The sequence below is a fragment of the Anarhichas minor genome, unplaced genomic scaffold, assembly GCF_050575085.1.
Source record: "Anarhichas minor isolate MPS153535 unplaced genomic scaffold, ASM5057508v1 ptg000046l, whole genome shotgun sequence".
In the NCBI taxonomy this organism is placed as follows: domain Eukaryota; kingdom Metazoa; phylum Chordata; class Actinopteri; order Perciformes; family Anarhichadidae; genus Anarhichas; species Anarhichas minor.
In genome coordinates, this window is record NW_027466492.1 from 999,413 (window position 1) to 1,023,805 (window position 24,393).

Consider the following 24,393-nt stretch of genomic DNA (forward strand, 5'->3'; position numbering starts at 1 on the left):
ATTTTAAATCTTCCATACCAATAATGGGACCATGTATCAGTGTTAGTGTTTAACATGGTTAAAGGTAATTTCCATATTAGACAGGGGGGGGTAACATCGTAAAAGTTTCATTCATGAAGTCATTGAGGTGCCACCGACACAGTGAATCATAAACCCTTTTCCCTCAAAGCGTTGACCTTTGACCCCGGATGTTTCCATGGCTGAAGAGCGTTCTGGAAGATGTTTCCGTTTGACTACATGATGACGACATCCGAGAGGAGACAGGAATGGCGTGTGAAGTCTCAGTTTGCTACACGTTTCTATCAGCGAGCTGTGCTGTGCATCTACATTCATACGTGTGAACAACAAATAAACACGTTAAAATCCTGCAGGGAAATCAGAAGAAAGGAGACCAGACAGAGCAAATCCTGATGAATCCCTCCGAGTGGCCCAGGTCAGTTGTACATGGTCATGTGGAGCCACTGGAACCAATCAGAGAGCAGAAAACATTTAGTTTAAACTCACCTGGTTTAATGGCAAACAGTAATATCTGCACAACCGTTCAAAAGTTATGAATCTCCTCCCACAAAGCCTGATTGACATCTGAGAGGACGACTCTATATGTCTGAACTAATCCCAGTTTAAACCTCTTCAATCTCACCACTGAGTAGACTGCAGAGGGCCCAAAGAAAGACACACCCACTCAACATTTAGAGCCCAGATGCACCGTTCATTCTTCAAAAGTATTTCAAACATAAATAAAACATTTGGTGTCTGAATTATACAGTATTTATCTGTTGAAATAGTCATGAATGAAGTAAAGAAGAAAAACACCAACATAACAGCTGAATCAGAACGTTTTAACTGCAGTGTACATCGTTTACTGTCATGTTTGACAGCTTTAATAACAAAACTGCCAAACTGCCATGTAGATATTAAAGTCATTTTAAAAGTATGATAAATACCACAGCTGCGACCTCCATGTTTGTATTTCTTTCAATTCTCTGTTCAAAGTATCTAAAGCAGAGGAAGAGGAAGGAGTCATAATGAATGCCCGTACCTGTCTGTAGCTCACAGTTATGCTTCCCATCCCCACCATGTCGTACGCTTGGAATTTGTCTGCAAAAGAGGACAGGGAATATTTGAGAAGCGTTTGAACTAAGATGGCAAATGTTGAAATGTTTTCCTGCCTGTAGTGGCAGGTGTTTGGAGAAGCTCTTCTAACGGTGTGAATGTTTCAGAACCCTCTTTCTCCGTGTCCCTCCCTTACGTGTCATGCTCTCCAGCTTCATCAGCAGGTACAGGAAGCCGGGGTAGCTGATGGTCAGGTCCGGCTCCGTGTACCTCAGTCCGACCAGCTGCATTATCAGATCGTCCACCACGATGCCTGGAGCCGAGACACACGGGACAAACCAAAGACGGGACAGAATGAATCCGAGATCATTCGACAGGTGCAGTGACGAACAAACATTTAGACGTATTTAAATCCACATGTGCACAGGCGGTGGTGGGAGAAGTTCTGTTCAAGTGCACAATGAGTACAAGTCCTCCATTCAAAATGTTAAGTAAGAATTACAAAAGTAAAAGTACTTAAAATAGCAAAAGTAAAGGTCTTTACAATGATACCGTATCATATACTATATGATCGGATTATTATTACTATAACAGTGATATCAATTTAACCCTGAACTATATCTTGTTTTAGAAACTCACAGGTTTTCATCAGAAAAGTAACTAAAGATGATAAATGTGGTGGAGTGACAAATACAAAGTAAGTCAAAATTGTATTTGAGTGCAGTAGTCCAAGTGTACTTAGTTACTCCTCTGCGCTGTGTGCAGGTATACAGCAGGCTGCTGTACATGTGTGAGGGCTTGGCACAGACAAAGGAAGAAAAGAGTGTCATGTGTAGTGCTATTACTGATATTTTGCGAATTTACTGGTCTCTTATTGAAGTAGAAGTTAAAGTTCAATTCAATTCAATTTATTTTTGTACAGCCCAAAATCACAAATTACAAATTTTCCTCAAAGGGCTTTACAATCTGTACACGTACGACATCCTCTGTCCCGGAACCCTCGCATCGGAACAGGAAACACCCCCCCAAAAAACCCTTTAACGCAACAACAGAGGAGGGATCCCTCTCCCAGGATGGACAGAAGTGCAATAGATGTGTGTACAGAATGAACAGCATTACAGAGTTACAACACATTCATTGTCGCAGTTTAAAAAATGTCCTTGACTAAAAGTCAGTGACCTAAAATGGATTCGTACTGAGGTGCACAACCAGTAAATCCTGTGCTCTGAGAGTAAAGCTGATGTTTTTTTGGTGGCTTTGAAGAGAGCTCAGATAACAGCTTCAGTTTTCCATCAGAAAAGGCTGCAAGGTAAAGCTAAACATACTGTAAATAAAGCATACAGTAAGACTGATATTGATGTTTTTAGGTGTGTAATAATAGTTTTAGCTGCTGAAGAGGTAAAGAGAGGTGGTCTGGCTCCCCCTGCTGGTCACATACGGGTTGTTTTCTGACAACTGCACTAGTTTTACACGTTGACTGAGAAATGCATTAAATGTGAATGAAGTAACTTAATTGGTGTGTCTGTGTGTCCTCAGTCCTACCTGCTTTCCTCAGAGCGGGGGCCACCTCTTTGTACTCCAGGTGTTGTGTTTTGTTCTTGTCAAATGTCAGGAAGATATCCTGAAATACACAACACCACGTCTCATTACAGAAGGCTTAATAATGGCTCCATTTGTGAAGAGAAGGATTTTGTCCAACTGATGAACACATGGAGCAAGTTTTATGATGGTTCTCAACAGCATTAATGAACGACCTAACATCGGCACTCTAACTGGCCCAAGTCCTTCAATTAAAACCCCAACAAACTTTTACAGACAACAGGTATTTATTACATATACACATAACATTATAACGATGTAAAATCATTTATATACTCTAGAAATGTGATTAATATGTCTTGGTCTGTCTGATATGAAATGGTTGATCATTTTGCAAAGCTAAATAACAAAAGTGATAATCTTACCGTCCACCTCCTGATCTTGTCCCACAGACTCTGGAAGTCCAGCCAGTTCAGCCGAGCGTTGCCTTGTGTCTGAATAAAAGCCCGAGGTCAAGGACATGAAACCAGACAAACGCCATCGAGCCTCAACAGCGACTTCTCTTTTCTCTTTCTTTTGTGTTTATGTCAGTCAGACAAACGGGTGACAAATTTGACGGACATGAAAGAAAGAAGGATTATTTTGGAGGCTGCAGCTTGTGATGCTTTGCTTTACACACAGAGGCCTTTCTGTTATTTAGCCTGCTCTCGTTGGGATAAAAGGGATGGACAAAATAATAGTGAGCACTTTTTTGCAGAACAGCATCTGTCACCAAGATGTTTTATCAGGAAGATAACAAATAACAAAGTACACACTTTATGTATATGTTTGAAAATATTGATACCATGGCAGAGTGTTCACCGATGTAGAGGAACTGTAGAGGAGTAATAGTTCACTGTCATTCTTTCTTCTGACTGCTAAAATATCATAACTAAATGGCTTTTAATGTGAGGTTCCAGGGTTCAAGTTGATGCTCAGGCGAGACAGGTTTTAGGTTTCCTTGGAGCTGACAGAAGCAAGTGTGTGTGCCTCAATTCCATATCATGCCCAAGTGGTTTGAGATGAACCGGCCCTCGTCTGGATAGTGGATCAGGCGGCAGACTGCTGTCAAGTCTGTCAGTTTCCAGCATCCTTTAAAGAACAGACAGGAAGTCACAGAGAGATTTACATCCTGTTAAATCAGATTTGTAGGCTGGTTGTAGTTTACAGACTACGTTCTGTGAGTTTATGATGGTATATATGTGGAAACGTACTTGCATCGGATTCTTTCTTTTATTCTTTATTCTTCTGCTATTAGTATGAAACTCTTATTGTTTACCATTTAGACTACATGTAATTAAACACGGGCCATATTAGATGAATGATTTGCCTGTTATTGTTGTCTGCTTCTGCTGTTTTAAAACGTGTCTCGCCTGAACAGGAACTGGAACCCTGGACCCTCGGATTAAAAGTCTGATGCTCTGCTGTCTGAGCTATCCAGGCTATTTCAAAGGTATTATTGTGGTAATAATAAATAATCACAATACAATTGCTCTCCAACAGTCTTCATACATCTACTGATGTTTTAAAAGCTCTCTTTAGTGTTTCTCACATGCTCAGTTCTCTGAACTTGACACCTACAATGTATTGAGAGGGTTGGTATAAGTAAAGGGGGATTCAGAGAGAAACAGGAGAAATGTAACTTTGTTAATGTCAGCTCTCAGTCTGTGAGACTCAGTCTTATGTCTCTATTGCAGCATTTGTTAATTACCAATGGTGTGAAGTTGTTACTGTTTACCACTTAAAAGATGTTTTTTATGTCCAATGCTGAGTGTGCTTGATAGATACAGATAGATAATGACAGATATGATACAGGTGATGGACATGATGTCACTTTTCAAGGATACGTCCATGAGGACCACCAGGCTCTTGCAGTGCTCCAGGGCCAAGTACTTCTCACTGCCGGCCAACACTGAGCACAACAGGTTAGACCGTCAGTGGACACTTTACCATGCATGCGATATATATTGTTCTGTTAATCGGTCGGTTTCAGTAGAGGTGGCTGTTGGACCAACAGTGGTGAAACCAAACAGATGAGAAGTTTCAGTTGGTTACAATCTGCAACCTCACCACTAGATGGCGCCATATCACACACACTGGCCCCTTTAAGTACAAAAATAATTCAGGTCAATTGGCTGATTCACTGACTATTTAGTGTGGTGACCTACTGGAAAAAATAATCATCTTATACCCCACATGAACATGTGTCATAATCCACAAGTGTTGTAAAAAGATCAAAAACAAAACAAACGTTTTACCTACTTCAACTACTACCTGAACACACCACAGTAAACATATATATTTATGTATTAAATCCTATCTATATTACAGTTTATTCATTTTATACTGCTGTACACCAGTCTACCCACAGTATCATAGTTTATATTCTATTCTAATTAAGTAGTATATATATTATATTTCATTCCTATATTATAAAATGTGCACTATTTTATGTTTTAGATTCTCTTTTTTTTTAAGATAAAAAGATAGAGATTTAGTTTGAGCTAAGCAGGTGAAACTAAAGGAACTGAATGCTCCAAACCAACCAGCTGTAGATGTCTGTCATGATCCCAGACGAATGCCCGCCAAACTAATATGATACTAAAAATCAGAGAGGTGACCACTGTAGACCTTATTTTGCTTTGCTGTTCCTGTGAAAATCCTTCGCTGCTGCTTTGCAAACAAAAAACAACATTGAGTATGACGTGTAACAATCCTTAAGGGCCTTACAACTAATTACTGTTGAAAGAGAATAGAGAGACAGATGATCGCCACTGACCTCCTTCCTGTATGGCCTCAGTCACCAGCTTGTGGAGGTGCACTGGTTTGCAAAGCCCCTTCAGATGACACAAAGCAGGAAACAGTCACTACACAAGACAAACAGGTCAGTGCAACACACACATCAGTCTTTGCAGGTTAACCTTTCAGTATTTGTATCAAACTGCTGGGAGCAGCAGAAGGGTGGGGTTTACCCATGGACTGCAGTACAACAAGTGATAGTAGTCGTCGTGATGTCACCCCATTGATTTGTGGACTGCGGTTTAGAAGATGCGAGTTCGGTATTTTGGCGCCATCTTGTTTTTTTTTGCAACCATTGAACAGAAGTGACCATATTTGGACTGCGGGGGAGTGACGTAGAGACGTCGTATACGTCTCTGGTAGCGGCAGCAACCTGTCAATCATTGTGTAGCCCCGCCCTAAATTATACTCTGCTTTATGGTCTGTGACTCTAAATGGACCATAATTTACTAAATTAACATCATGCTGTATGCTTGAAACTAGAGATTGAGACCATAAACTCATGTTTACAATGTTTACTGAGGTAATAAATGAAGAGAGAAGTAGGTTAAGTTTCTCATAAACTTCTATAAAATGGGACTTCTTCCTGCAATCAGAGGAGTCGCCCCCTGCTGGTCAGTAGAGAGGATGCAAGTTTAAGGCACTTTCTTCAGATCTGTGCCAAGAAGCTCAGAAAACATCTTTTAAATTAAATATTGCGGTTGTCTAAACTGTGTGGGGAACAATCGGCCTTCCTCATGTGCTGCCTTGGCTTGACTCGGACGAGTCAGCCCGAGGTGCGTCTTTAACTGACGACGCACTTGTCTTGAGTCGATGACATTTAAAAGCAGCGGATGTAATACGGTAATAGAACCATTTTGTTCCCTATAAATTCTTCACAATAAAAGTCCCCCATTCTTTAGATAATTGGGAGCTTTTATTATGAAGAAGCAAAACAAGGAAATGTTGTGAAAAGCATGTCCAGATTGTAAAATAGAGAAGTTACCCAAATGAAAGCGATGATGACACAGCGAAATAAAGCAGATATCTCACCTTGCTGCTGTGCTTCTTGAACAGCTGTTTGGTTGATTCAAGTGAAGGAAGAGCAGCCTGGTGAGGAAATGAAAGCTGCAAGAAGAAAACACAGAGCCTCAATTCAGAAACAGGACTCAAACACATGCCTCCTCTACAACATTTGAACCACATATTGAAGTTTCTTTATGTGTATCTCCTTTAAAAATACGTTGCTCAGATAAACTAAATTCACTCTCAAGTGACAATATTTTGTACGTATCTGCTCCTGAGGTGGAAGGTATTGCTTCTCTGAATTCCCACGTTGTATTCTTACCTTGATACATTAAAACTCAACGTGTGAGAAACACTAACAAGAGGTTTTCAAACATCAATATTATTAAGTAATATTAAGTATTGAGTTTTCACAGAGATAGAGATTTTTGAAAAAGATGTGTTACATTCAGCAAGGAGAGCCTGGATAGCTCAGACGGCAGAGCATCAGACTTTTAATCTGAGGGTCCAGGGTTCAAGTCCCTGTTCAGGCGAGACATGTTTTAAAACCCCAGAGACTGACAGCTATAACAGGGAAATCAATCAGCGGCTTTAAAACAAACAGTACTAAATGGAGAACATCTTGATTGTCATATTTAATACTTTGTGGGGGATTTTCTGAGCTCTTGCTTTCCGTCCTTTCTATTATATTTTAAATCTATGCAGCTGTGTGAGTAGCTGTTATATTTTCTTTCTGTGCTGCTTACAGTAGATGTAACACTTGGACGAGACATGGAATTGAAGCACTGTGATGTACATTACTGCTGGGCCTGACCTTCGGCGTGCATGTGTTAAAACAAGCATCATGGATTGACAGAAGCAATGCAGCTTTCTTGTTAGTAACTGCAGAACATATAATATTATTTATGTGTACTGCACATTTCTGTAGTCAAGATAGAACTGCAGAAAGACTTTGCTGGTACTGCCATATACTAGCTTTCTAAAACTCCTGTTGCCTGAACAGGGACTTGAACCCTGGACCCTCAGATTAAAAGTCTGATGCTCTACCGACTGAGCTATCCAGGCTTCGGCAACAGTCTTTTAGAGTAGACAAAACAACGTACAACGGCTCTTCTACAGCCTACACGTCTTGTGAACACACTTAAACCCCAACTGACACTGTCTCACATAAAAGCTTCCGTGACTTTTATCTCCATCATTGGTCAATTTAGTTGGAGCCCCTTCCACTCCGCTCCACTTCACCAGGTGAGTATTTGTTTAGTGACTGATTTGTCTCATACCTCTTTCAATGGAGGGATGTCGAGTGGCGGTTTGTGGGCTGGACTGGGAGAAAAAAAACCACATATTAAAATCATCACTCTTATGATTAAGAGCCCTCCGATGTTTCTTAATCTCAGGTCGTATCCGTGACTCACGTGGCAGCGTTGCCCTGCTCCGTCAGCACCCGGAGGAGGAACGCTCCCGGCTGATTGGCTGCTTGGGTCGAAGAGACGATGATGTAGCGGCCCGGCGGGAGGGAGCCGCGGAGCACCACCTCCCGGCGCGGGGAGTACTTGGGGGTGTAGAGGACCGGTTGGAGCACTTTCAGGTCCTCTGAGGACAGGTATGTGTTCTTAGGATGGGCCTGGAGGGACAGCAAACACTTAGAACACGTGGACACACAAACTACTGTTTCTCTCACTGTGCAACGTGTCTCCCTGAACAGAGACTCGAACCCTGGACCTTTAGGTTGAAAGCCTTTATATATTTGTATCGAGGAAATCTGGGACTACATGCAGACACAAAATCAAGCATTTGTTACTGTATCAGTACAGATGTGTATTATTTATAACATCTCAAGTAGTCAAGAGTCTCAGAGAATTTAAGATTTTATTTTTTCGCAAATGTATGTCTTTATAATCTTAGATAATATTCAAGTTTTTTTCTTGTAAATTTGCCTCTTTAATCTCGTAAATTTCGGAATTTCTTCTCAGAGTATTACCCTCTCCCCCAGCTCCATAAGTTATTCATTGTTTTACCTACAATGGCCCTACAGACAAACTTCCCCCTGGGGATGAATAAAGTATATATATATCTATCTATCTATAATACGCTGTTGTACTTATACCATCCTCCCACACTTCTCTGCAGTGGTGGAAGAAGTATTCAGATCGTTCACTCAAGTAAAAGAACAACAATGTAAAAATACTCCATTGCAAGTAAAAGTCCTGCATTTAAAATCCTACATAAGTAAAAGAAGTATCATCAGCCAAAAAGACTTAAAGTATCCAAAGTAAAAGTACTCATTGTGCAGTAGAGTTCCCTATGAATGATTTATTAATATTATATCATTATTAGATAATTATAATACTGGTGCGTCAATGTATAAGCAGCATTTTACTGTTGTAGCTGCTCCTGGTGATTAATGGGAGGGGAAAGAAGAAAAACCAAACTTCTGATACATAAATCTGTTCCTCTGATCTCAATATGTGTCCCATCGACAACTGAGGCATGACAAGCAGCCCTAACTACACTTTTCATTCTATGTAAGAGGTTGCAAGTAAAAAAGTTTGGAAACCACTGATTTATTATGTATCAATGTAAAGTAATTAATAAACGTATGTTTTTTTAATGTAATATCTTGACCTGCAGAGTAACTGCACTTGTAAAATACTTCTGTGATAATTTAATAAATGAATAACTGTGTGTGTGTGTGTGTGCGTGCGTGCGTGCGTGCGTGCGTGCGTGCGTGCGTGCGTGCGTGCGTGTGTGTACCGGGTAAATATGCAGGGCTATAGCCAGGTTAACGCCGCTACGCCTGACCTGACATGAACAGAAACGGTGGGGAATGATGCGCATGACACCTCCGACATGGCCGCTGCTTTATTTGGCCGTTTGGTAGCGAATTAAGAGTCACAAATGTTAGACACACTTTTCAAGATTGGTGCCCTAAAGAAAACAATGTCCTCGTGAACGGATTAAAAGGAGGTGAATAGCTCTCAGGAACAGCGGTTCAAACGTGCACAATGACTGTCTGACAAGAGAGGTTTAAGATCAAAATGATGCCGAGCTTTAGATTAAGATTTATTTTTCTTTGGCTGTTTCAGTTCAGGAATCCATGAAGCAGACTCTTCAGATAATAGCGTTGTTGCTGTAGAATAAAGCTTGATGGGTATCTGCATAGTCGGCCACACCTAGACAGGTTGTTCTCCCTCTCTGTGTGTGTGTGTGTGTGTGTGTGTGTGTGTGTACCGGGTAAATATGCAGGGCTATAGCCAGGTTAACGCCGCTACGCCTCTGGTGTTTCTGCATCAGAGCCAAAACGAAGGAGCAGGTGTTCTTAGCTGTGCCGCTGTCCACCTCCGACAGGGTGAAGTAGTACTGAGGGTTCTGCCAGAACGAACCTGGAACGAACACACACACACACACACACACACACACACACACCCACCAACTCCGGCTCAGTACAGCGTGAGACTCACATCATGGCAGAGAGAAGAAGATCCAAAGTGTGACTACATTTGACTCCAGTAGATGCTGAGAACTCTCGTTGTCATAAATCTAATAAAACCCTCACAAGTGAGAGAGGAAACAGCAGCAGTTTGTCACAACATGTGACCAACAAGCTGAACATCAATGTGCAGAAGTGCTCAGTTGTCTACTGTTTGTGGAGCAGCCGTCCATCCTCGTCCACTGCAGGTAACGTTAGTGATGCCATGCTGAGTTTGATCATAAGAACAGGCTAATACATGAAAGCTAATTGTTGAGCTGTGAATGTATTTTAAAGATTTTGGAACTTCTTGTATTGCTGCTCACGAAAGACTATTTGTTTACATACAAGAATAATAAAGCAATGTTGAATCTTTTCTCAATACATTGTCTTTTTTTCTCACAATATAATCAAAAAGAACCGCTAAGAGTATCGATAAGGAACCGAACCGATAAGCAGCATCGATAAGAGTACAAGTATTGATAAAATCCAAACGATAACCATCTCTACTGAAAACAGTTCCCATCGACGGCCTTTGACCCCACAAACACAGCCCTTTGTGGAATCACCTGCAACGCACTCATCGACTTCAGCTTCTGTCATTTTGAAATATGTTCCGTTCTGTAGCGTATGTGTAGTGTTGTCACACACGTGAAGTAAGAAGGCACCAGAGACGTCTGCCACGCCTCAATTTCCTCTTTCACCTGTCTACCACATATATATATATATATATATTATTTAATTTATTATTTATCCCTATACTTTAACTTCAGCACTATTTCATGTCTTAGATTCTCACTTTTACCTGCAAGATTGTCATCGTCAGTGACTGAAGAGAAGTTACAGTGATCAAACACACTGTACCGCGGCATCACTTTGTTACCAGACCAATAAACTTGTCTCAGCATGATGAGTCTGCAACTAATCATACACAAACACACCTCAGTGGCCGGGGCTTAAAAAAAGGAGGAGGGAGGGTTATGACTCCAGCACTGTACACACAAGGTAAGACACCACAGACTGTACATTTACAAACAAATGCTGCTGTGCAAATAATGGCCCCAGGTCTGTTTGAACAAAAAACAGGTAAAACACAATTACCTGGCTCACATAAAACATTTTAGTTCTTTTATTTTGAAAAGGTTTATAAACACTGTAAATGTGCTGGAGTTAGTTAAGACGCCATGTATCTTCTTACCCCCTTGGACGGAGCCTCCCGCCGAGATGCTTGGCACCCAGTTCCCATGATGCATTACACAACACCACGGCAGCACGCTGGACCCTGGTTTACTGAGATCGTTGGTCAGGTGACACACCTCCATCGTCTCAAAGTGCTGTCGGAAGTGTGACACCGACATCCTGATGGAGAGAGAAATAGGCCAGTTATAGATGCCTTGTGATGGCCAGCAGGGGGCGACTCCTCTGGTTGTATAGAAGTCTATGAGAAAATGACTCTACTTCTCTCTTGATTTATTCCCTCAGTAAACATTGTAAACATGAGTTTATGGTCTCAATCTCTAGTTTCAAGTCTTCTTCAATACAGCATGATGTTCATTCAAAATGTAGAGTTGGTGAGAAACTTGAATAAATCCAGTTGTTTGGAGATGTCACAACAAAATATCGAGATATTAGAGATGAATTATGAGCTGTTTAACTTCCTAACCCTAGCTCTAAGCAGCATATAATACATCGTTAAAACTACTGAAGACAGTCAAAATACAATCTTTTCTTTCCTTATCGTTTGAATTGTGTTTTTTTATGAATAAAAGAATATATATAATAGGGATCTGTATCTGCCAATATGGATCATCAATGATCGGCAATTAGTATCAGCGGGGAAAAAAACGGGATCAGGGATCCACAAAAGTTATATTTGCTCCCTAGTTTTATGATCCGTTGCACCACTAATATATATATATAGTTCAATCTGTAAGAATACTTTAAGTAGAAAATGAAAACATTGTCCAGATCATCAGTCCTTCAGATCATCAGTCACAAAGCATCAGTGCATGCTTTTTCCTTTCTTTGACAAATGAGAATAAAAAGCACATGTGCGTGGTGGTGCGACAAGGTAGCGGATAAGCTGACTTGTTTTCCTCGTTGTTCTCGTTGCGGTTAAGCCTCGCATGTCAGAGTGTGTTGTTACATGTTTGCAGAAGGCGGACGGTCGGAGTCACAGAGAGCACGCTCAGATGCACAAACTCACCAGAACTCCCCGTCCTCCCGTCTCACTCTTTCCAGCCTTTTCTGCTCCTCCACGCTCACTGTCTTCCACTCTGGACTGCACAGAGACAGAGAGACACAGGCACACAAGTAGAGAGAGGAGACTTTCATACATACGCCAAAAAACAAACAGGTCAAATGTTACCACTCTTAGTGAATATGTTTATATTTTTGTCTTTTTGAGACATAAGTACTATCTGTAAATACAGATAAATGAAGCTATACTTCAGTTAATATGCATAATTATTGTTGAATTTTGAAATTTGACGCCAGATTTGAGAAACTGTGACAAAGAAAGGCAGACAGAGAAAAGGTGACAAGCATGACAGTATATGTATTTATATACATATAATCTACAACTGTTCTCGTATACGTATATAAATATTACATTACAGTTCACATTATTGTTTACATTGCAGTTTACACATTTTACTATTACTCACTAGGCTACCAGTCTATATGTTACTTTATATTGTACTTTACATAATGTTGTATTCCTGTGTTTAGATTCTAATTAGGTTTAGTCCCACTTGCGTGATTATTTTATTCATATTTTCAGTGGTGGTTAGAAGTACTCAGATCTTTTTACTTCAGAGCACGTCTATGATTGAGGGATTGCCTCCATACGGCTCTCAACATGGCGACAGTTGAGCGCCAACGGTGCTAATAATAAATGTTAAATAGTAAAATATAGTTAAAGCACATCCTGCATGATGTTTAAAAGTACACATCTTGCAGGATGGCGCATTTCAGAATAATATATATTAGATTACTGGATTATAGTTATTGATGCATCAAACAATTAAAACTATATATAATATAGATTCCTCTTCAAATGAATTGAAAATGTGCACCAACCCTTTCAGGTCGCTCCAGGGCCCCTCCCACTCTGTGTTGCCCCAGGGGTTGAGGAGCCGTACTAAATTCTTGCTGCCGTATGCTGTCTTCACCTGGCGGAGGAGGACAAACACAGAGAACAGGCCAACATGAATGCATGCAAATCCTCCACTTCAATTCCTGTTGAGTTTAGGACTTGTAGCCTCAGTAGAAGGAGTTCCCCTCTTCCTCTCTGAAGTGCACACATGCGTCTTTAAAAATCAGAGGGTTGTCAGTAATCAGACTTTTTTCATCCAAAGCATGCGGCTACCAATATTGTTTTTATATATAGTATAATAATAATATTTTGGATGTTATTTTGTTTAAAGTCAAGTGAGGCTCTCAAAAATAGTAATGTTAACGGGCATAGTTAATTACCTCTTCTACTGCAGTCAGAGAGTAGGCATGTCTGAACATGATCCCCAGTTCACCCTGTTTCTCCAAAGGACCCTGGGGGGAAAACAACAAACACATCCACCCACCCGCTGTCAGGACAGAAGAAACGTTACACCAACCTCAAGTACAGCTTCACTGGGAACATGCTCTGCTTCTGTGTTCCGGGGATTTAAACTAGACCTAACAAGTCGATCCCTCCAGCTTCCACGCCACCGCTAACCTCCTCCCCGTACCTGGCAGTTGGCACAGTTGATGAGCGCTCCTTTAGCCAGCAGGTGACTGAGGAAGGCCGGCAGGTCTCGAGGCAGCGAGGAGATTTTCAAAACCTCAGCCACCCCGCCCGTCATATCCACCATGGCCTCATGAGGGAAGCCCATGTCCAGAGCTCTGTAGCCACCTTTCAGCCTGGGACAAAAGACACAGTGAGGACAAAAAAACATCAGATAGATTCCAGGTGGTAAACGAACAGGGAAATAACTGGAAAAACAAGGTCTGATTGGGAATAAAAAGGCTTGTGAGAGAAACGCTTTCTCTAAGAAAACGTGAATATAGGTGAACAAACAGAGTTTAATTCCTAGAAATTGGTAAATCTGTTCCAGTATTGAGGATGTACTTTCCAATATGTTTGAATTCCATCTGGTAACATAGAGAGGGAAAAGTAGGAAGAGAAGGACTTCAGGATGTCACAAATTTAATAAATATTTTACATATTTTTCCTTGAAGTTAATTTCTGGTTATACGGTAGATAGATTCATTCATCTATTCTTTCATTTAACTTTTATTTAAATCTCAAGGGAATCATTGTGGGCATGCCCTTATATTCAATGAGGTCGATGTTACAATTGAAACAATAAATACACACAAGAAAATAATTAACAAGAACCCCCCCCCCCCACACACAAAAAAAAAACATTAAAACAACAGAGCACAGCTAAAAACAATTACATTCAAGAGCAGGGTATTGGTGTTGTCAAAGCTGTTAGAATAAACCCAGTATAATTGGAGATATTAAAGATATATGTAGTTTGTTCAGCGATAAATGGGGCACCGCGTTTTAAAAAATAAGGATCTAGTTTATCCTCCCCAGTTGAATTTCTCGGTGTGTAAAGGCCTTAAATTGTTGCCCTGGAGCAATGTTCAACACACTCATTGTGAGACTATTGAGCAAAGAGGACAGCATCATGATGAATTTGCGTCCTACGGTCTATTCTGAGGGTGTTACCAGAGAAGTGTCATCGGCTCATTACATTGAAACTAATTAATCCCCTTATGAGAATAAATGATAAGCTCTCTGCACATTAGATTGATTGTGTACAAGTGAATATTTCTGGCCTGATCGACAACAAAATAAGTGTTCACAAAAAAAACCATTAGAAGAAAGAACTCTTCTCCCCATTGGTGTCTATTTTAGAAATGAAATGTTTTCTCAAGGTGCCCGTAGGAAAAAGTGTCACAACTGACCCTTCACTAAGCCCCCGCCACCCGCCTGCTACTCCGATAGGTGTGAGAGCTATAGAGCCCACACTGTCACTAACTGCACTCCCTGCAGAAATATGATCTAATTTTCTGGAAAAACGTAAAAGCTACTTCAGAGAGAAGCAGACAGAAGGGTCTGCAATAAGCGTTTAATGAATATATCCAGGATGTCAAAGTGATTCAGGAGTGAAGATAGGAGATAAAGATAGAAGCTAAAGCTACAGATCACTGTGTTAAAGTGATCCACCACATCACCTGGAGATCCTGACAGAAGACAATGAAATAAAGGCGGGTAGGTATTCATAACAGCATGTGTATACATTCAGTATAGCTTCAGTAGCTGGCGTAGCATAGGAGTGCTAACGTAAGTTAATGATGTGCTAATGCACTCTGCTAATGTTAGCGCCACAGGTTTTTACATAGAAACACAACTTTTTAGAAAGGTATATCTCCTTCACTATTACACAACGTAAATCCTCTGAACCAGCCTGAAGAGGAAGACCATCTGAAAAGACTGCATGTGAGTCTAGTGTGTGATAATTGTCGGGCCCTGGTCATAGCTGGCCGATGCTACGCTACGATTGGCCAGTCTGCGCTGGCGGGCGAGAATTAGCGAAGGGTCAATTAATTGGAATGTTATTAATCTCACATTCTAATTAAGTGAAGGTTGATCTCATTCCGCATCCAAATGAGGTAATGATTTCTCCATCACACACACACACACACACACACACACACACACACACACACACACACACACACACACACACACACACACACACACACACACACACACACACACACACACACACACACACACACACACACACACACACACGCTGATTGACAGAAACTCACTTGGCGTAGGCCTTCTCCAGCAGGGAGCTCCAGAACTCCAGTCTCTCTGGGGAGCTGAGGTAGATCAGATTGTTGTTCTGAGTCGGCAACAAGTCGTCAATCCTCACCTCCTCCCACTGACCATACTGCCAAAACTACAGTGAGAGAGATGGGGGGGGGGGGGGGCTGCTTTCATCAAGTTTACAAAGGCCATAAAAATAATATTTCAACATTTTCCAAAATCTATCATGCAGATTTTCTCGATGAAAGCAACATTATTTTGTCAACAGAAGAAAAGAAAGATTAAAAAGTTCCTCTTTGTCACTGTCCTTGATTATTTAAAACCCCACGTCTGTATCACACTACAACACAAGTTCCAGTGAAACGAAAATACATTTCCCCAGTTTAACCTGTGTCCCTGTGTTAATTGCTCATTTATCTGTGGTTTGTAAGCTAAATATGTGTCAAAATACCAGTAAAAGCGTTTTCTCTTCTGTTAAAGAGTTTCAAATGTTGACTCATCCTGCACTCAAATAATTCATCCCTCGGGCGACTTAGAGGCGATGTGTGTTTGGATATGAGGGGGCAAACACTCTACTTTTCATTTCCAAATCAATGTGGCTTCAGTTAAATTCATTCAAGGGAAACTTTGCAGATTTCCTAACCGGCTCTGTGTCACTGCAGCGCAGGCAGTACATGCAGATGAACATGCCGGATAACGCCAAAGGACCAGCAGAGTTTTGCTGGCCACTGACATGGTCATGGAGCTAAGCCGGGCGCCGTTCAATCTGCATGTAATGTGACACAGAGCAAAGTTGCCCTTTCATCTCTCCTTCGTCCTCCTGATGTAACAACAGGGGATGGAGGTGTGTGTGGAACTAACAGTCTTCTGTTGCTCCGTATCACGCTAAACTCAAAGCCCGACTACTTTTTACTGGTCCCATCCAATGCGAAGGATTAGATTTGAATCCGTTTTGTGACTGTACACTGCTGAAATACATATGTTTCACAAAGAAATACGTTGAGGAGCTAAAGGCGCTCAAACTTCAGCTCCACTGGGACTTTAAATGTCGGCTTCTGGAGACTGAGATTCATCCGTGCTGCACAAACAGGAGCATGTTGGGCAACGTTCAGCTATTTACCCAGAAGGAGAAGCAGCCCTTGTATCCGTCTTGGAAGCTCTGTCCGAGAGGCACGACCTTCTTGAGCAGGACGTGATGCATGGAGAGAGACGCGATGGCAGAGAGCAACCAGCAATCATCTAAAGGAAAAGGGAGGTTTGGCAGATAGGTCAGGTTATCAGTAGGGTGCGTCATGACTGCACTTCACCACAGAGTGCCATGAACTGTTTTGTAAGTTTCCATTTTAGAGGCTCCACAATACGCAGACGTCTTTTGACACAGCTGGTGCATCCTCTGTGGAACCTCAGTTTCCCATGATTCATTGTGCACTAGCTAGATTGATTCATGGTGCATGCAGGCAGACAATTTCACACGACCACTTTGTATTTATTTGGGAGACAAATGTGAATCAGAATCAGCTTTATTGGCCAAGTATGTGTGCACAAACAAGGAATTTAACTAATTTTTGCACCCCTCTCAATGTACAGTAAATAGACGTAAGAACAGTTGACGGCAAAGCTGAACAAATAAAAGTTAAAACCAAGTTCACACTGTGCGACTTTCAAAGTCGTCAGTTTGCTGTACTGTTCACACAACGCAGCTTGCCGTCTTGTAATCGGGACTCTTCCAGATCTTTCACTTGGAATCCCAGATGAGGTCTTCAAACTACGTTTTCTCACGAAGACACAAGCGAAAAGTGACACGGGTCGCTCGGAGTGGTAGAGCGGGCCTTCCATCAGCGGGTTTCGATGCCCGGCTCCTCCGTGTCGAAGTCACGTATGGGAACCACGGATTAATTACACAGTTAACCATCACAGTGTGAAATAAAGTTTTTCTTATCATTATCAGTAATTATCCTCCAATGTTCAGTAACATATGCGATCAGGACATCGGCATTTATTGTTTTTCTAGTCACCAATCTCTGGTAATGTTACACTGTAAACAACCAATCAGTGTTTAAATTGACACGTAGAGAGCTAGTGAACGTTAGCAGCACCGCTAACAGCAAACCAACGATGGTTCAGTTCAGTTACATCGTGATGCGTTCAGGCTCTGTTCAGTGAAAATGAGAATTGGGCGAAGGTAAATTATAACGTTATCAAGTGTTCAAATGTAATCTCGTAAACTGTATTGTTGATGAGAAACTTGAATAAATACTATAAATAAATAAAAATATATTAAAATTACTTTTGACAAGATTTGTTTTAATTTATATAAAAACAATCTTTTATTTCTTTATCATATAAATTGTGTGTTTTTATGGAAAAAGCTAGTAAAACAAAGTAAAACATATATATATATATACGTATATATACGTATATGTATATATATATATACGTATATATACATATATATATATAAATATATATATATATATATATATATAAATAAGTGTTTCGTCTCTCCAGTTCCCTCTGACTTTAATTGTTTCCATAATAAAAGTTCAGATCATGAAAAGACAAATCTTTCTAATAAATGAAGAAAGTTGTTTGTGGTCTTTTTGTTGTTCAGTCTACAATGAACATTTATTTAAACCAGATATTGAATCAGAAAACGAATCAAATATAAAGTTTGAGTTTAATCTGTGATCCGTCTTCACTGTTTACATGTTGAAAAAAATCTCATCAGTCCGATCGGCTGCAGCGTCCAATCACATGACAGATGAACAATAAGGGGGCGTGTCGGCCGTTAAAAGACTTCCTGTAAGTCTGTTCCCGTGGGTCCTCGCTCATGGCTCCTCAGAGATCCCTCCTCCCTCCTCTCTCCTCAGAGCTAAATAAGAGCTTTGGGACGGCCGTCAATATGGCGGCGCAGAACAACTTCCGGTTCAAGCTAGGATCGAGGAGCGAGGAAATGAGAATTAAGAGACTTGGGATGTACCCTCTGTCAACATGGATCATCAATGAACGGCAATTAGTATCGGCGGCAAAAAAAAACGTGAATGTGATCTCTAAAAGTTATATTTGCTCCCTTTTTTGTTGTGCTGATCAGATCCGTGACTCTGATCCGGGGTACGATCCGAACCGTGAGTTTTATGATCCGTTACACCACTACTAGCTGTATGTATAATGATTAACCACTGGTGGATAAATCACATGGAGTGGACCAGTGAAAATAAATCCACTGCCGGATGTAAACCGTTGTAAACTTTTCTGTTTGTTTTTGTTGGCAGCCGGTACCAAATATTTATTTTATTGTCAGGACATGAAGAACGAGTCTTATCCATGTCACATAAAAACTAGACAGGAACAACTCAAAAGTACTGGCGGGTAAACTCACATGACCTCTAAATAAATACACCAATGAATATATCAGCATTTGTTATGCAATTCAACGTTAAAAACTTTTCTTTTTACTCCACTGTCTTGTGGGAAGAGTGTGCCTCGTGTTTTCGTGGACTGGTCGTGTCTGAACAGACTGTGTTGTGTAACACCACAGCGGCCGTCTACTTACTGAGCTTTCCCTGGCGGACGTCCAGGCGCGTGGCTCCGTTTACAATGAACTGAGGCGACGAACAGAGCTCCTGGAAACAGAGAGGAGTTTGATGATTGGTTGAACAAACAAAAACAACAGAGGAGCAGGAGGAAACGGGAGCAGAACGGAACTGTCAAATGACAAAAAAAAAAACAGGTTTCAGAGCGCCTGAACAGGGAGTGGCGGCTCATTAACTAAGGTACTTTATTAACAGTCTTAACCCGGAGTCAGACGGGAAGATTGATACTAGTTTCATCTCTGTGCGGTGTTGCAAAGTGTTTGATCATTTTTGTAGATGCACAAGTGATAATTCTAAAAAGTATATGATATTCTCGAGTTAACAAAAGCAATCAGAAACAGCAGCGTGAACTAGCCCCCTCAGGAAAACCTTCTCACAAGACTGATAGTTACAGTAACAAACTTGTGTTTTGAACGCAGCCTGTCGCAGTAAACGGGTTGACCTGAGCTGCTCTGTCATCACCGAGCCTCGACGACTACGGCACATTTTTGTGTATCCAACAACAGCCTGCATACACGAAGCTTTAGGCCTGCAGGGAACACATGCAAGGCAAGTTCAAGAGCGGAGGAAATGGAAAATAAACGGCCGCTTTTTCTCCCTCACCTTTCCTGTCTATTGGCTGTACTATCAAATGAAGACAAAAAAAGCCCCAAAAATAATCTTTAAATATGGAAAATATTTCCATTCCATTCGATTTTTATATTGCTGTAAACTGAGTTTATGTCCTCGCAGTCCTGAACTGTTTTCGTTACTGGTTCAACCATGTAAAGCACCTTGTTTTGTGTTCTAGGAGTTCATAGTGCTCTATGAATAAAGTTTATTATTATTATCATTACACTCATCGTAGATTAGCTCATACATATAATAGATACTTCAGGGACACCTTTTGCGTGATGGTACTTTGTGGAGGCGACACAAAACAGAAGTGACAGAGATAAATCTGCGAGTGTTCCATTATGAGCGGAGTGACCTCTATAAACGCTGTTGAAGAGGGCGATGAGGTTTAAAACAAAGGATGAGAGCCTACAGGCCGCAGGAACTTTTCTGCTGCGAGCTTCTTACTGCGCACGCGCACCAGAAAAATGGGCTGGATCCGGTTCAAAATCAAACAATATTTAATGTACTACACAAAGTTCACTTACAAACTGAATTAACTATCAATAGTAATGTTCTCGAGAACAGAGACCACATGCACGCGTCCTCCTCACAGGTCTGGCCATTCCAGGTGCAGAAAAAGAGGGGCGGAAGCGGTCTGAGGAATGCTCCCTAAAACATTGTCTTTTATATCCCCTGACAGTCGGAAAGTGTCCTAAAACGTGTGAATGATCCTCCGTTGATCAGTGATTGGCTCCATTTGAATCCTGTCCCCTCCCACTATCGATCCTTTGTGGCAAACATCCTCAACTCCTCCTCTCTGTGACCTGCTGGTCAGTTGTCCGTCCCTCTGCTGCATCTCTGTAAAGCCTCACTCAAAATGATCCCTTTCTGACCCTCAAAACTATTCATACAGTGTTTTAATACCTTTAGTGACTATGATTTAATACATTCAATGAGTAAACTCTATAAGTAAGAATACTGTAAACATATAATACATTCCATAAGTATACATATTGTGACTTTTTAACATATTTTGACATTCTTATTATTGTGACACTTCTACTCACCACTAGGGGTGTTATTTAATCCTACTAATAATGTTTTTAATACTGAAATCCTTCACAAGGGCGATGAGGATGTGTGCAGGACAGTATCTATATTTATATGTGTTGCAAAAAAATTGCAACTGGACTCCAACTGGTATTCATAAATGTCATGTCAAGTCTGCCTCCTGACATGACACGATCCCGGTGTGACTCACTGATAGTAAATGTGATTTTATGAGGCTGTTACATCAGTTTTCTAGGAGCTCTAACACTCTGCATTTACCCACAGTATTTAACTTTAAAAAGCCTGCTATTAAACTTGCTGCAACATTCCTAAACAAGGCATAAAGTGTGTGTAATTGTATACCTCTGAGGGATCGACTACAGTGTTGGTGTTATATTGCTTTAAGGCTTAATAGTGAGCCTCAAGTTCATTAGGAGTGATCCCTACAGTACAGAGTTATACTGTAAATGTGAGTGTATTAGGACTTTATATGAGGATGTTTTCATCCTGCGTGGTTTGTTCCTTATAGTAACTTAAACCATGAAATGCTAGTTGTTTGCTTTGGTGCTTTATGGTATATTGCACATAGAGTTTCTCCCTATAGAATCAAAAATGATAAAGAAAACCTTATATTTATAATAAGGAAGTCTCCACTTGACAAAATAAAGAATGACTTTAAGCTTTCAGTTTTGTCAGTCAATATTAAAGGTGTAGAAGTACAAAGTAGCATAAAATGGAAATACTCAAGTAAAGTTCAAGAACCGCAGAATTATGCTTAAAGGCACAGTGCTTATGATTTGATGGCATCAAGCAGTGTGAACATAGACTGTATATAAGAAGTGGACATAGTCATCGTGACATCACCCATTGGTTTGTGGACTAATGTTATGAAGCCTCGAGTTTGGCAATTTCGCCATCGCCATCTTGGAATACAGCCTTTACCATATTTTGAATGCGGAGGAGTGATATAGTGATATAGAGGTGCCGTATTCAGCTCTGGTAGTGGCAGCAACCTGTCAATCACAGTAGCCCCGCCCTAAAGCATACCCTGCTTTATGGTCTGTTTGACTCTAAATGGACCATAATTTACTAAATGAACATCATGCTGTGTTGAAGAAGACTTGAAACTAGAGATTGAGACCATTAACTCATGTTTACAATGTTTACTGAGGTAATAAATCAAGAGAGAAGTAGTCATTTTCTCATAGACGTCCATACAATCGGACCGGAGGCTTCCCTGCTGGTCAGTAGAGAGAATGCAAGTTTTAAGATACTTCCGCACTGGCTTCACCGGAGGTTGCCGCCTGGGTTAAAGGGACAACATGAAACTGACGGCTAGACTCCCCCCTGTCTCCCCCCGCCCCTCCTCCCAAGATTCAAGCTCACGATCGGTTGCCAGGTTGAGGACACTGAACTGAACGAGCAACGGACTAGCTCAACATAATACTTTGAAAATGACAAGCAACAACGAGTCCTACACCAAGTTGATCAGACAAAGCAGCCAATGTGGATTTTTTATAACTCTGTCAATGTTAGCTAAATGCATGGCTGCCTATGTTTACAGTGGCCTAAGCTAAGACTGTTATCCCAAATAAACCTTTCTAAAAAAGGGTTTATAGTTTCTATTAGATAAGACAGATAAACAGCTAGGATGGGCGTGAGCAACGTCACTCGAGTACTCGATGTGGATTTGTTCAACAGAACGTTATAGAGTGATCACATTCCTAAATTGAGTCAATTTCAGTGGTATATTTCTGTCCCGCTGGTTGTTGCCGAGGTAGTCTCACTGAGTCATTTTCTCATAGACTTCTATACAATCAGACTTCTTTTTGCAACCAAAGGAGTCGCCCCCTGCTGGTTGGTTGAGAGAATGCAACTTTTAAGACACTTCTGCATTGGCTTCACTCGGCAGAACTGGAAGTTGCCGCCTGCTGTAAAGCCAGGGTTTGGTTAGTCCTCGGGATGCCACACACTGGCCCTTTAAGTACAGTACTCCAGTTAATGTACTAAGTTACTTTCCACCACAGTCCAACAATGTAGTATATACTCAGTGGTGGTTTACTGAACAGGGTTGTACCTGAATAGAGAATTACGAGGTGTAAAGTACAGAATAGTACTTCATCATATCATATGCAACCATTCAAATGCTGTTTACATGTCAATGCATCAACACATCTCTCTGTTGACGCATGCAAATAAGAAGGCCTAGATACCGGAAATGTACATTGTGTCACTAATATGTTCTTACTTATAATCGAATCATTTAAAGAAAAGAAAAAAAGGCAGTGGATTGTTTTTACATATTAAAAAAAAAGTTAAGAAAAAAAAACGAAAGTAAAGTACAGAAGCAGAGGGTTTAAAATATACTTATAGTATCAGAATCTGTAATATTTAATACAACATTTTTATTTGAATCTGCAAAGAGCTAAAGGTATCAAAAAATATTCAGTAAAAACTACAATATTTGCCTCCAAAATATAGGACTAGTGGAAAGTAGAAATAGTCAAGTAAAGTACAAAAAGCTGCACAAAAGTACATGTACTTGGATACATTGCACCACAGCAGAAGAGGTACAGAAGGTTTAGCCTCCATCTCTTTCTTTACCTTTGGTCGTTTCCACTCGACCCCGGCCTGCATCTCCAGCTTTCCCAGGGGGAAGTTGTAGTCCACGAACAGCCCGTCCCGGCCGACCGGGCTCGCGCCCCCGGAGAGCGAGGGCGCGATGAGGTCCGACAGCCAGCTGCGGGACTGAGAGCCGAGCAGCTCGTCGGAGCAGACCGAGTCCGCGTCGTCGTCCACCGGAGGGAGGGAGCCTTCGGACGACACACTCAGCGACTTCTTCATGTCGGAAAAGCAGACACGCGCTCTCTGAAACTGAGCTTTCGATTTTCTGCCCTTCACTTAAAGAAGATAAGACTCAGAAGCCACGCCCAAACCAAGGCAAGCTACATAGGTAGATGCTCACCTGAGCGCGAGGCGAGAGAGGGTGGAGCTGAAGTTTCCAGTCGAAGTATATTTACATATATGGTAAGTACTGTATTGAGGTTTTGTCCACCTATTTTCACACGAAAATAACATTATCATTGGTAGAAGTACAAGCGGGTACGGAAGCCCATTTCCGCCAGTGATATAAATAAAGATCCTGTAATTCAATATAATGAGAAACCCAATATAATGACTTAGTATCTCATAATGACTTATCTCAAAATTATGACTTAGTATCGCATAATAATGAGTTAGTATATCATGATTATGAGCTATTATAATTATGAGATATTAGGTCATAATTATGAGCTCTCATAATCATGACTTAGCATTTCTAAATAGTGACTTGGTATCTCATGATTATGATATACCATATTATTATAATTATGAGGTACTAAGTTATTATTTTGAGAAAGTTTCTCATCATGATTTAC

General features: G+C 40.9%; 1 protein-coding gene and 2 non-coding genes across 3 annotated transcripts; 1 reads left to right on the top strand and 2 right to left on the bottom strand.

Moving 5' to 3' along the window:
* Positions 1–434: 434 nt before the first annotated feature.
* Positions 435–23,818, bottom strand: LOC142971503 (calpain-9). Its single transcript, XM_076112057.1, has 20 exons — positions 23,579–23,818; positions 19,288–19,357; positions 16,855–16,973; positions 15,734–15,867; positions 13,633–13,804; positions 13,382–13,453; positions 12,986–13,077; positions 12,111–12,185; positions 11,103–11,263; positions 9,667–9,818; positions 7,851–8,059; positions 7,716–7,758; positions 6,463–6,537; positions 5,411–5,468; positions 4,479–4,543; positions 3,018–3,086; positions 2,596–2,674; positions 1,250–1,366; positions 1,040–1,098; positions 435–461 (listed from the first exon to the last, which is right to left on the bottom strand). Exons 1-20 carry the CDS (start codon positions 23,816–23,818, stop codon positions 435–437), a joined length of 2,088 nt encoding a protein of 695 aa, XP_075968172.1.
* On the top strand, positions 6,896–6,968 carry trnak-uuu (transfer RNA lysine (anticodon UUU)). Its single transcript has one exon. It is a non-coding gene; the product is annotated as a tRNA-Lys (tRNA).
* On the bottom strand, positions 7,428–7,500 carry trnak-uuu (transfer RNA lysine (anticodon UUU)). Its single transcript has one exon. It is a non-coding gene; the product is annotated as a tRNA-Lys (tRNA).
* Positions 23,819–24,393: the final 575 nt, after the last annotated feature.

Coding starts and splice junctions, on each gene's coding strand:
- LOC142971503 (XM_076112057.1), bottom strand. CDS start 23,818: ATGAAGAAGTCGCTGAGTGTGTCGTCCGAAGGCTCCCTCCCTCCGGTG. Junction 15,868..16,854: donor AGGGCTGCTTCTCCTTCTGG/GTAAATAGCTGA, acceptor CTCTCACTGTAG/TTTTGGCAGTATGGTCAGTG. Junction 11,264..12,110: donor CGGGAGGACGGGGAGTTCTG/GTGAGTTTGTGC, acceptor TCTCTCCATCAG/GATGTCGGTGTCACACTTCC.